This window comes from Ovis canadensis, chromosome 4 (assembly GCF_042477335.2).
Source record: "Ovis canadensis isolate MfBH-ARS-UI-01 breed Bighorn chromosome 4, ARS-UI_OviCan_v2, whole genome shotgun sequence".
NCBI lineage: Eukaryota > Metazoa > Chordata > Mammalia > Artiodactyla > Bovidae > Ovis > Ovis canadensis.
The window spans coordinates 122,354,378-122,367,588 of record NC_091248.1 but is presented as its reverse complement, the minus strand read 5'-3'; the positions used below and the strand labels follow the sequence as shown (position 1 = coordinate 122,367,588).

General features: G+C 40.5%; 1 protein-coding gene across 8 annotated transcripts in view; it reads left to right on the top strand.

The window, feature by feature from the left end:
* TPK1 (thiamin pyrophosphokinase 1) overlaps window positions 1-13,211 on the top strand; it is a 379,100-nt gene that overhangs the window by 264,524 nt on the left and 101,365 nt on the right. For all 8 annotated transcript variants that reach the window (XM_069588648.1, XM_069588649.1, XM_069588647.1 and 5 more), the window contains one exon: window positions 2,826-2,937. In XM_069588648.1, coding sequence (XP_069444749.1) covers window positions 2,826-2,937 — 112 coding nt within the window. The remainder of the gene's footprint in view (window positions 1-2,825; window positions 2,938-13,211) is intronic.

Below are 13,211 nucleotides of genomic sequence, written 5' to 3'. Positions count from 1 at the left end.
TATGATCCACCTCCCAGAATTCTGGAAACAAATGTATCTTTTTTAATGGCTGATTAATACTCCATTGTGTATATGTACCAGAACTTTCTTATCCATTCATCTGCCAGTGGACATCTAGGTTGCTTCCATGTCCTGGCTATTGTGAACAGTGCTGTGATAACACTGGGGTACACGTGTCTCTTTCAATTCTGGTTTCCTTGGTGTGTATGCCCCGCAGTGGGATTGCAGGGTCGTATGGCAGTTCTTGCATTTATTTTCATTTTATAGATGGGTTCTCTAATTTATCATGATTCTTTTTCCTACTATGCATTATGTTTCCCCAGCACCTTGTGTTTTCAATCCACCCACATTTCTCTGTTTGCATGTAATCTATTGCTTGTTGTATATCTACGTATATTGCCTATCTTTCTTCCACTGATGGACACCAACTTCAAATGTAGTTTAAATTTTCTTTAAAAATCTTCTTTGTGTTTGAATGTATATTCAAGCCCTTCGAATTGAATTTATGCCCTCTCCGTGAATGCTCAAATAGAAATATATGTATATGAATTATATTGGTAGAAAATGTCTGAATGAACTTGTGTTATATACAAGAACTCATGCAACCTAGAGAACTGTTTTCCCTAACAAAAGCAATCTTTTAACAAATCCTGCTTGTATCTTGAGGCCTGTATACAACAGAATAAGTTCTCAGAGATTACAATAGACAGTACAAGAGCTATAGTCACAATGCAAGTAAAATGATTGTACAAGGAGACCTAGATACCTTAGTCTGATCATATGTCATATGTGAAATGTACTTTAAAACACTATTTTATTAAAATGAAGAATATATTTTGGAGCTTATTCCTTTAGAGTTGTTTGAATTATGAAAAAAATACCTTTTTTACTCTATTGTTGAATGTATGCATATGTTGACATTGTCCCAAAAGAACCTGAGGTATCTTTTTATAAAGACTGTGTAACCCTAAGGACAGAATAGCAAATAGGGTGGGAATAGAAAAGCATTACTTTGTAGAAGAAGAGTTTCCAAGTGTTTTGTTTAAAAGCAAGCCTTGTGGCCTTGATCGAGCATTACATGTAACTTTCTTGTAAACTGAAAACTAGAAAACATTTTAAATTATGTCCAATTTCATAATCAGAATAGAAGGAGCATATTCACTTCCCAGGGCCAGTATTCTGCTTCCTGGGAGACAGACTTGTCACTGAGCGTCTCCTAGAGCTGTGGGTATAGCAAACAGACTAATCACTAGTAGGGTTGACATTGAATTCTAAAGGTCAGAAGCCCAGTTCTCAGGTAAAAAGCAGAGATTTTACTTAGGAAGCAATGTTGTATTTACCCTCAAGCAAGCATTTCATTAAGACCCTTGAATTCTGTATCCTTAGTGCTGTTTCTTTAGCACATGGAATCAGTTTAGTCTTTGGAAGTGGAAGGTATAGGCAGTAATCCAGCTCCTGCTCTTTGTTATCTGTACATGCTGGACAGTTTAATCTCTGCAAACTTCAATTTTTTGATATGTTAAAGTACTAATTAACAGTAAGATACCTTGTAAAACTGTTGCTAGTATTAAGTCAGGTGAAAGTTCTATAGGATGATTCAGTACATGTTGTTCTCCAGTCGCTAAATCGTGTCTGATTCTTTGCAACTACATGGACTGCAGCATGCCAGGCTTCCCTGTCCTTCACTATCTGCTGGAGTTTGCTCAAATTCATGGCCATTGAGTCTGATAGGTGATGCTATCTAACCTAAGCTTGTTGTTAGGATTCAATATCAGTTCAGTATCAGTTCAGTCACTCAGTCGTGTCCCAACTTTTTGGAACCCCATGAATCGCAGCATGCCAGGCCTCCCTGTCCATCACCAACTCCCGGAGTTCACGCAAACGCATATCTATCAAGTCGGTGATGCCATCCAGCCATCTCATCCTCTGTTGTCCCCTTCTCCTCCTGCCCCCAATCCCTCCCAGCATCAGGGTCTTTTCCAATGAGTCAACTTCGCATGAGGTGGCCAAAGTATTAGCGTTTCAGCTTCAGCATCAGTCCTTCCAATGAACACCCAGAACTGATCTCCCTTAGAATGGACTGGTTGGATCTCCTTGCAGTCCAAGGGACTCTCAAGAGTCTTCTCCAACACCACAGTTCAAAACCATCAATTCTTTGGCACTCAGCTTTCTTCACAGTCCAACTCTCACATCCATACATGACTCCTGGAAAAACCATAGCCTTGACTAGACGGACCTTTGTTGGCACAGTAATGTCTCTGCTTTTTAATATGCTATCTAGGTTGGTCATAACTTTCCTTCCAAAGAGTAAGCATCTTTTAATTTCCTGGCTGCAGTCACCATCTGCAGTGATTTTGGAGCCCAGAAAAATAAAGTCAGCCACTGTTTCCACTGTTTACCCATCTGTTTGCCATGAAGTGATGGGACCAGATGCCATGATCTTCGTTTTCTGAATGTTGAGCTTTAAGCCAACTTTCACTCTCCTCTTTCACTTTCATCAAGAGGCTTTTTAGCTCCTCTTCACTTTCTGCCATAAGGGTGGTGTCATCTGCATATCTGAGGTTATTGATATTTCTCTCGGCAATCTTGATTCCAGCTTGTGTTTCTTCCAGCCCAGCATTTCTCATGATGTACTTTGCATAGAAGTTAAATAAGCAAGGTGACAATATACAGCCTTGACGTACTCCTTTTCCTAGGATTAAGTGTGACAAATTATGTGAACCATCACTAGGTTGGTTCCTGGTGCATATGACCAGATCTTCAGTGCACATCAGTGTGCGGTCTTTTCTTCTCCCATCGTAATGATCATTCCTTCTCTGCCTCAGGGAAAGCACAAATTGCATGTAGATACCGGGATGGAAGGTGATTGGTGTGGCCTCATTCCTGTTGGACAGCCTTGCAATCAGGTGACAACAACAGGCCTAAAGTGGAATCTCAGTAAGTAAAACCCTTGCACAAAGGGAGATTTTCTTTCTTTCTTATTTTTTTTACAAAATTTATCTTGATAAATAATTAGAAGTAGAATTGCTGGGTCATATGCGAACTCCTTTAGTCTTTCAATGAATAGCCAGACTATTTTCCAAAGTGGCCATACCAGTTTTACATTCCCACCCGTGATGTGTGAGGATTCCAGTTTCTCCATATCCTGGTGAGTATGAAGTGATATCTCACTGTGGTTTTTACTTTCTTTTACCTGATGACTAATGATGCCGAACACATTTTCAGGGGCTTATGGGCCATTTGTGTATATTCTTTTTTTTTTTAATTTTTATTTTTACTTTATTTTACTTTGCAATACTGTATTGGTTTTGCCATACATTGACATGAATCCACCACGGGTGTACATGCATTGCCAAACATGAACCCCCCTCCCACCTCCCTCCCCATAACATCTCCCTGTGCACCAGCCCCAAGCATCCTGTATCCTGCATCGGACATAGACTAGCAATTCGTTTCTTACATGATAGTATACATGTGTCAATGCCATTCTCCCAAATCATCCCACCCTCTCCCTCTCCCACAGAGTCCAAAAGTCCGCTCTACACATCTGTGTCTCTTTTGCTGTCTTGCATACAGGGTCATCATTGCCACCTTTCTAAATTCCATATATTTGTGTATATTCTTTGGAGTTACGTCTTTTTAAATCTTTGCATGTATTTTAATTGGATTATCTATCCTTTTACATTGACTTGTAAGATTCCTTTATGTACTCTAGATGTAAGTCCTATATCAGATAATATGACTTGAAAATATTTTCTCAGACTCTTTGACTTGTGTTTTTATTTTCTGAAATTTAATTAACTAAATTCATTAATTTTGAAGTCCAGTTTTTTTTTCTTTTATGGATCGTACATTTGGTATCATAGCTAAACACTCTGTGCAGCCTTTTTTGTGGTTTTGTGTACTTGAAACCTACCTTACTTTTCAAGAGAAGTAGCTCTTCTAAATACAGTTATTTAAACATCTGTGATTTTATAAGATTAGCTGTTCTGACTAAATTTTCAAATGTTCTCCAGTACTTAAGAACTGTACTATGTACTAATCACTCTAAAACTGTCTAGACTGAAAAACAAAAAATGAGGTGGATCTGTTCATGAAATAAATGCTGATTCCAAAAGAAACCATCAGGCATTGTGAAATAATCACCCCTAGTCCCCAAGAGTAACAGTTAACAATTTAATCAAAGGGCTTTGAGTGAATGTCAAAGGGATTATCTCATAATTGACTGATACCTCTAAGGTTGTAAAAAGTAAAATATGGAACCATGACATTCTTTTATAACATGAAACTTTTGGGTTCCCACAAAGATATAAATACCTCAAGAGATAAATACAACGAAGATTAAAAGATATTTTAAAAGTTCTTTCTAGGAGCCACTGCTGACACAATTAGGGAGAACTAGAGATGTTTTGAAGCAAATGTCTGTCCAGCTCATCAGAATTTGAAAGGACCCTGATGAAAACAGATCTCCTCCAGTGCACGGGAGCCTGTGACAGGCTTTGAAGCTGGTTAGCTGCAGCTGCCACGAGCTCCCATCAGAAGCTTTTTGTAAAACATTTCCGGCCTAAGACAATTGGTTTACCGTCTGGAGCTCCCATTATTTCCAAGGACCCATGCTAGCCAGTGGTGAACTTCCTCCCGGATCTGGTAGTGACCTCATCTTGCCAGGGCTGACACCGACATGCCGAGCGCTCTGCACAGTGAACAGGCAGCGGACGTTGTGGTTGTTCAGTCGCTAAGTCTCCAAGTATCTGACTCTTTGTGACCCCACGGACTGCAGCATGCCAGGCTCCCCTGTCCTTCACCATATTGCTTCTTTATCTTAGGGGTTGAACAGGTGAGAATCATAGGATACATGAGAACCGTCGGTGTTCTTTAGAACGTTCTCAGAGCTGCTGTGGAGAAGGAACTGACAACCCACTACAGTATTCTTGCCTAGAGAATCCTGTGGATGGAGGAGCCTGGTGGGCTGCTGTCCATAGGGTTGCACAGGGTCAGACATGACTGAAGCAACTTAGCATGCATGCATGCATTGGAGAAGGAAATGGCAACCCACTCCAGTATTCTTGCCTGGAGAATCCCAGGGACAGAGGAGCCTGGTGGGCTACTGTCTGGGGTTGCACAGAGTTGGACACAACTGAAGCGACTTAGCAGCAGCAACAGAGCCACTGTATTCTACAACAATATACTCATCCTAATTCTTTTTTTTTAATGGTTTTAACTTAAAATTTCCTTATGTAGTTTTTAAACGTCACACTCCATTTACAGTTATTGCAGAATATTAGCTATACGCCGCATGTTGTGTGGGATGTCCTCATGGCCTGTCTTATGCCCAGGGGCTTGTATCTCCTACTCCCCCACCCCTGTGTTGCCCACCCTCCACTGGTTACCGCTCGTTTGTCCTCTGTGTCTGTGAGTCTGCTTCTTTTTTGCTGTATTGAATAGTTTGCTGTACTTTTTAAATTCCACATATAAGTGATAGTGTACAATATCTGAATAATAAAGTTTACTCCAGGAAGGAGCCTTGGGCATGACGGGCTTTTAGTCTTCTTGTCTGTGATAAAGTTTCAGCCCTGCCAAAGTGCTCTATGCTGTTACTTATCTATGTATTTATAGACTGCTTTGGCTTTTGAAATAGGTACTTGATTCTCTACAACTTTGTGGAAGCAAGTAATAGCAACCTCACAAGCTGTGAAAAGCAATAGCGTTGAGACAGTGTTTTATCAGTGATCTGTGGTAATAGTGCTAATGAATAGGGTCTTCTGATAGGTGATGTGGCCTCATTAAAAAGTAGTACAGATAACTGAGATGACACCGTGCTGGCTTGGAGACAAGTGGATGGATTATTTTCACAGAACGGGGTCTGTCTGTACTCAGAAGAAGTCACTCAGTCATGTCTGACTCTCTGCAACCCCGTGGGCTGTAGCCTTCCAGGCTTCTCCATCCATGGGATTTTGGAGTGGGTTGCCATTTCCTTCTCCAGGGGATCTTTCCAACCCGGGGATCGAACCTGGGTCCCCCGCACTGCAGGAAGACTGTTTACCGTCTGAGCCACCAGGGCTGTACTCAGTGTCCTTGTGAAAGCAGAGCTCTCCGCTCCATGTCAGTTTGTCTGTCACACCTGCAACGTAGCAGGATGGGGCTGCAGGAGGAGAAGGGAGAGGCAGTAACCTAGTCAGGGGGTGCTCACCTCTCGGGTCAAGGAGAATACGCAGCTTCTCCCAAGGGACTGCAGCAAAATCGTCTCAAGGTGGTCTTGAGGCTGGCATTCTCTCTGTCTATACCCACTATAAAATATGATGCCACAAGTTCTAAAAGGAGTCTGATTCATATGGTTCAGTTTGTGGTATGCCACATCAGAGACTGTCTTTAAAACAAGTGCCTATCGTGGCACCATCACCCACAAGTGTATGTTTACAAATGTTGAAATCACATATAGTACAGAATCTTCAATCAGTTCAGTTCAGTTCAGTTGCTCAGTCATATCCGACTCTTGCAACCCCATGGACTACTACACCAGCCTTCCCCATCCATCACCAACTCCCAGAGCTTACTCAAACTCATGTCCATTAAGTTGGTGATGCCCTTCAACCGTCTCATCCTCTGTTGTCCCCTTCTCCTCCTGCCTTCAATCATTCCCAGCATCAGTATCTTAGTTCATAGCAGTATGCTGTGGATATTCTGGGGTGCGTGTTTGGGGCTTCCCATGTGGCATTAATGGTAAAGAACCCACCTGTCAATGCAGGAGACATAAGAGACATTGGTTCGATCCCTGGGTCTGGAAGATCCCCTAGAAGAGGAAATGGCCACCCCCTCCAGTATTCTTGCCTGAAAAACCCCTTGGACAGAAGAATCTGGAAGGCTACAGTCCATAGGGTCGCAGAGAGTCGGAGACAAGTGACTGAAGCGACTTAGCACGCACACACATATCTGGGACTCAAGTCTCTTTAGGCTGTGCATGTGTGGGAATAAAATAGCTGCGTCGTGGGCAAATGCACCCTCGCCTATACTGGACATGTCGTGTGGCTCAGCAGAAACACCAGTGTACACCCATCCCAGGAGTATCCAATAGTCTGTGCTCCCTGTCCTCGTCCCATTCTTGATGATGTCAGATTTAATCATTTCTGCCAGTCTGATGAGTGTCAGTGATATTTCACTGTCCTCTCTGAAGACTGGTGGGGGAAAATATCTTTATACCTCTTATCCATGTAGCTTTCCTCTTTCATTCATTGCTACTTTCTTTTGCCCTTTAGCCATTGGACTATTTTTTTTTTTTCTTGCTACTAATTTTTAGAAGCTCTTCACACCATAATGATCTTCAGGCTATACTTTGCCTTTTCTATTTGTTTATGGCATTTTTGTACACAGAGAGATTACTAAGTTAAAGGTAGTTAAATTTATCAATCTTTTTCTTTCAAATTTGTAATTTCTGTCATAATTCATCTTTCTATTCCCCGTGGTCATAAAGATGTTCTTACATTTTAGCTTTAAGGGATTTTTTTTTTCTTTTTTAGGTCTTTTCTTTCACCTGAAATTGATTTTTGTGTATGAGTTAGGGACCTGATTTTTTTCCTCACTGATAACCAGTTGCTCTAGCATCATTTAGCATCCTTTTTCCAGTAATTTGTGTTAAGTTTTCAAATTCATAGCTATGTTTCTTGGATCTCTAGTCTGTTCTCTTGGCTCGAATTCTTTTTCCTGTATTGATACTGCACTGGCCTTAGTTGCCATAGCTTTATAATAAATACAGAAATGTGCTAGGTTGAGCCTACCAACCTTGTTCTTCAAAATTTCCATGGATATTCCTGACGGGGGCTTCTCCAGTGGCTCATGGTAAAGAATCTGTCTGCAATGCAAGAGCTGCAGGAAACTCAGGTTCAGTCCCTGCGTCAGGAAGATCCCCTGGAGAAGGGCATGGCAACCCACTCCAGTATTCTTGCCAGGAGAATCCCAGGGACAGAGGAGACTGGCAGGCAACAGTCCATAGGGTTGCAAAGAGTTGGACACAGCTGAAGCCCATTTGCACACACACTTGGCTTTTTTCTCTTCTTCATACACTTGTAGCTTGATAAATGTTCAGTTCAGTCGCTCAGTGGTGTCCGACTCTTTGCAACCCCATGAATAGCAGCACGCCAGGCCTCCCTGTCCATCACCAACTCCCGGAGTTTACCGAAACTAGTCTGTGATGCCATCCAGCCATCTCATCCTCTGTCGTCCCCTTCTCCTCCTGCCTCCAGTCCCTCCCAGCATCAGAGTCTTTTCCAGTGAGTCAAAACTTCACATGAGGTGGCCAAAGTACTGCAGTTTCAGCTTCAGCATCAGTCCTTCCAATGAACACCCAGGACTGATCTCCTTCAGAATGGACTGGTTGGATCTCCTTGCAGTCCAAGGGACTCTCAAGAGTCTTCTCCAACACCACAGGTTCAAAAGCATCAATTCTTTGGCACTCAGCTTTCTTCACAGTCCAACTCTCACATCCATACATGACTACTGGAAAAACCATAGTCTTGACTAGACAGACCTTTGTTGGTAAAGTAATGTCTCTGCTTTTGAATATGCTATCTAGGTTGGTCATAACTTTCCTTCCAAGGAGCAAGTGTCTTTTAATTTCCTGACTGCAGTCACCATCTGCAGTGATTTTGGAGCCCAAAAAAGTAAAGTCTGCCACTGTTTCCACTGTTTCCCCATCTATTTGCCATGAAGTGATGGGACCAGATGCCATGATCTTCATTTTCTGAATGTTGAGCTTTAAGCCAACTTTTTCGCTCTCCTCTTTCACTTTCATCAAGAGGCTCTTTAGTTCCTCTTCACTTTCTGCCATAAGGGTGGTGTCATCTGCATATCTGAGGTTATTGACATTTCTCCCGGCAATCTTGATTCCAGCTTGTGTTTCTTCCAGTCCAGCGTTTCTCATGATGTACTCTGCATATAAGTTAAATAACCAGAGTGACAATATACAGCCTTGACGCACTCCTTTTCCTATTTGGAACCAGTCTGTTGTTCCATGTCCCGTTCTAACTGTTGCTTCCTAACCTGCATACAGATTTCTCAAGAGGCAGGTCAGGTGGTCTGGTATTCCCATCTCTCAAAGGTTACACACACACAATTCCATTATAATTTTTATCAGAATCAGCCTTAATTTAGAAATTATATTGGGAGACTAGAACAGTTGGGAATGAGAATTCCTGTACAAAACTGAGTCTTTCCATCCATAAACATAATTTCTGTCTCCATTTAATTAGAATTTGAATTGCTTTTGATAATTAGAAATTTTGTCCATAAGATCCTATACTTGATGAGTCATATTAAGGACTCATCTCTAGAAACCTTATACTTAAGTGTTGCTTTGTAAAGTACACCTTTAAAAAATTACAATTTATGAGTTAATCTGTGCTGTATGGATGCTTGATTTTATTTGTATTACTGTATTTCTGAACACTTTCATGATTTCCAAAAATTCGACCTGGGTTCGTAATCATGTTTCTTTCTTCTTCATCTGTAATAAATAGGATTGTGTTCAATTATGAGTAACTGAAATAATGGTTTTAAACATCAGCCGCCGCCCCGCCCCATGCCCTGCCGTCCCACCGCCGCTGTGTAGTAAAGTGCAGAGTTAAGCATTTACAGGGCAAGGCTTCTGTGATTTATTCAGCCTTTGCTTCGAAACACAAGATGTCTCTGTTGCAGAGTGTCCCCTGTTTAGCATCAGGTGGGAAAGCACGGCAGGAAGCGGGGTAGCACATGCTGCAGGAGAGGAGGCATCAGGGATCCCGGGCGTTTCCAGAAACCCTGCCTCGTTTGATCATTTGCCTCGGTGGCCAGAACTGTCGCACACCACCCTAGCTGCAGAGGAGGCTAGGGCATGAAACTTCTTTAATCTGAGGACATGGTCACCCCGAATAAAACTGGGATTCCGTCAGTGAGGCAGGAACAAGTAGCAGTCTGCTCTTCTATAAAAAAAAAAAAAAATGTCTTTTCTTTGTCTGCCATCTTGATGAACACTTTAGCCATATGTATTAACTTAATAAAAACTTTCGGCCATATTCTTATGGATTTCTGTTTTTGTTTTTTTGGATCCACAGTCTAATTTTGTTTATAATCTGCGTTTAACTCTATCTGTCCTTTAGACCTTCTATTTTTCTTTGATGGGCTGCAGTTTTACTACAGCGTGTTTAAGTATGACTTTTGTTGTATTTGGTTTTCCTTCCCTCTGCTGCTTGGTGTCATTCATTGATTTTGAAAAATTACCAGATCCCCCGTTTTTCAAATAAGGATATGGTAGTTCAAAGCCTTACTTAGCAATGGACCAAATTAATGTGATTAGGGATCGATGCACTCAGAATTTGAATTCAAGTCTTTGGTGCTGTTTATATTTATATATCAAGTCTACGATGCTATTTATATACTTTCCCTAGAAAATAAGTTGATGTTTTTTTAAAAAAAATCACTAAAGGGAATTTGAGATAAGGGGAAGGAAACTGTAGACAGGGAAAGAAAGCACAGGAACCAGGAAGAAGACATAGTGGTGGGAAATTAACATTAATTTGGAAGAAACATAAAAATTTCTGAGGGACAAACTTTTAACTTCGCTACACTTTCACCTAAGAAAAAGTTTAAATAGAATTGCCCTCAATTTGCTCAGGCATCTGCTTTATAACTCAAATTGAGTTTGAAATTATGTATCCATTGTTCCTTCTTTTGTGTTTTTTCAAAGTATAGAAATAAGTGACAGAATGAAATAATTTCATAGCATTGACTGAAAGAGACTCAAATCTAGCCCAAGTGAAAGAGTTTTGAAAGAAAAAAAATTCTGAGAAAACAGTTTGAAAAGAGTTTTCATCTCTATGGAAATACTGTGTAATAAGTGTGTACAGGTACCAAGATTTCCTGTAGGAGTTCTCTCTGAGGATTTTTAAGTGCCAGCCTATCAAGGGAACAGTTCAAGAGTCTATTTAAAAAAAAGAAAAGAAAACTACAGTTGCTATTAATGCACTTTCAGTGAAAAGTCTTATTTCTCACTCCTTTATACCTTACAAAGTGATTCTAGTGAGTTATCATGGTTTGACGATAGCTATACATACTTAGTGGAGAAGGAAATGGCAGCCCACTCCAGCATTCTTGCCTGGAGAATCCTGTGGACAGAGGAGCCTGGTGGGCTGCTGTGCATAGGGTCGCACAGAGTCAGATGGGACTGAAGCAACTTAGCAGCAGCAGCATACGTACTTAGGCTATAACTTTTGTGAGTTAGTGCCACTAGTGTGTGAGTTGTTTCGTATTTTTAATCTTTGTCATTATTTTAATTATTGGTTTTCTAGTCCAGTGCTTAAAAAAAAAAAAAAAAGCACTCAAACTGTGATGTCAACATTTCCTCTCTGATTAAAGGGCAGTATCTGTTGTATCTTAATTCATTTGATAATCAGTAATCCAATTTCAGTTGAAGACATTGTTAAAATTTTTACCTAAAACACACAGTCAAAGGTGATGATACTGAGGGTGGCTTTTAAAAAGTTAATTTTTTTTTTTCTGCATGGAATATTTTAGCTAAAGCTTCCCACCCCAAGATCACTTTCTCAAGTTTATAATTTGGTGAAATGACTGTATTTCATCGAATCTAAGGTGTCATCAGTTATAAGATGCCTCCTTATTTTATGTACACTGAGAAAAAATTCTACCAATTATAATTGCAGAGATGTGGGGGAAATGAATGTGTTAAAACCAGTGAAGTATGGTAGATCAAATAGCGTAGAAACTTACGAGTCAAATTATATGCAGAGACATACCACTCTTAAACCTGTCACGGAAAACTGCAGAAACCACTGATACAGGCAAAAAGATATCTGTGTATCTTTAAGTGGATTCTTGGGCCTAGTCTAGAGGCCCTTGAAGGGTTATCTGGTTCTGTGTGACACTTAGCTTTTCATCATCTTTGCTTATTTTAGAAATGTTGTGGAACTGGAAGTTGACTGGTAAAGGGCTGATCATACTGTATCTTTCCTGTTCATATAATTTAGTTGAGCTTTTGTTTTGAAAACTCCATGCATTATCACCCTATATAAATTGCCAGTTTTCTATTAGCAAATCCATTTCAGCATTCCCGGCTGTCTTAGTAGGTTTCTCCTTTGTAGTCACCTTTGAAACAGTTTTTTTTTTTTTTTTTTTTTTTTTACATCATACTAGTTTTCTCATCAATTAATGACTTAACTGAAATCTTTGTATTCATTTTATATTTGTATGAGTCATTATTTTACCCTTTAAAAATTAAAAAAAAAATCAAATTGTAATCACCTACAATGGTAAAGAATCCACCTGTCATTGCAGGAGATACAAGAGATGCAGGTTCGACCTGTGTGTCAGGAAGGTCCCCTGGAGGAGGAAATGTCAAGCCATTCCAGTATTCTTGCCTGGAAAATTCCAGGGACAGAGGAGCCTGGTGAGCTACAGTCCATGGGGTTGCAGAGTCAGACACGACTGAGCACACACACATTATATTTAAAGGATCACAGACTGATGCAGTCTTTTTTTTAAAAAAATGTTAAGTTTTATTACAAAATACCACTTCACTTCTGCCTGTATGCACTAGGTCAGAGCGAGCCCTGGGACAAAGGTCTGATGATGTCACTTCCATATTTGTATCTGGAAAAGATCTTACAAAGGGCCATACTTGAACTCTTCACTCTGTATCTATAAAGGCTCATGACCATCACCGAATCATTTAAGCAAAAGAAATCAGACCAATACACTCATCTAGAAGGCATGCGTTGATTCTGGTATTAGTCAACTAAGCTGGAAGGAAGTGACATTTTTTTAAATAGTTTTATTGAAATATAATTGATATATATATAATTCACTCATTTAAAATTAAGTGATATTTAGTTTATTTGCAAATATGTGCAACCATGCATGGTTGTGCTCAGTTGTGTCCAACCTCTTTGTGACCCCATGGACTGTAGCCCACCAGGCTCCTTTGCCAATGGGATTTTCCAGGCAAGAATACTGGAGTGGATTGCCAGTACCTACTCCAGGGGATCTTCCTGACCCAGGGATTGAACTTGCAACTCCTGAGTCTCCTGCATTAGCAGGTAGATTCCTTTATACTGAGCCACCTGGGAAGTCCCAATATGTGCAACCATTGCCAGTCAAATTACAGACATATTCATCTCAAAAAGCGTGTTCCCTTCAGCTGCTGCTGCTGCTGCTGCTAAGTCGCTTCA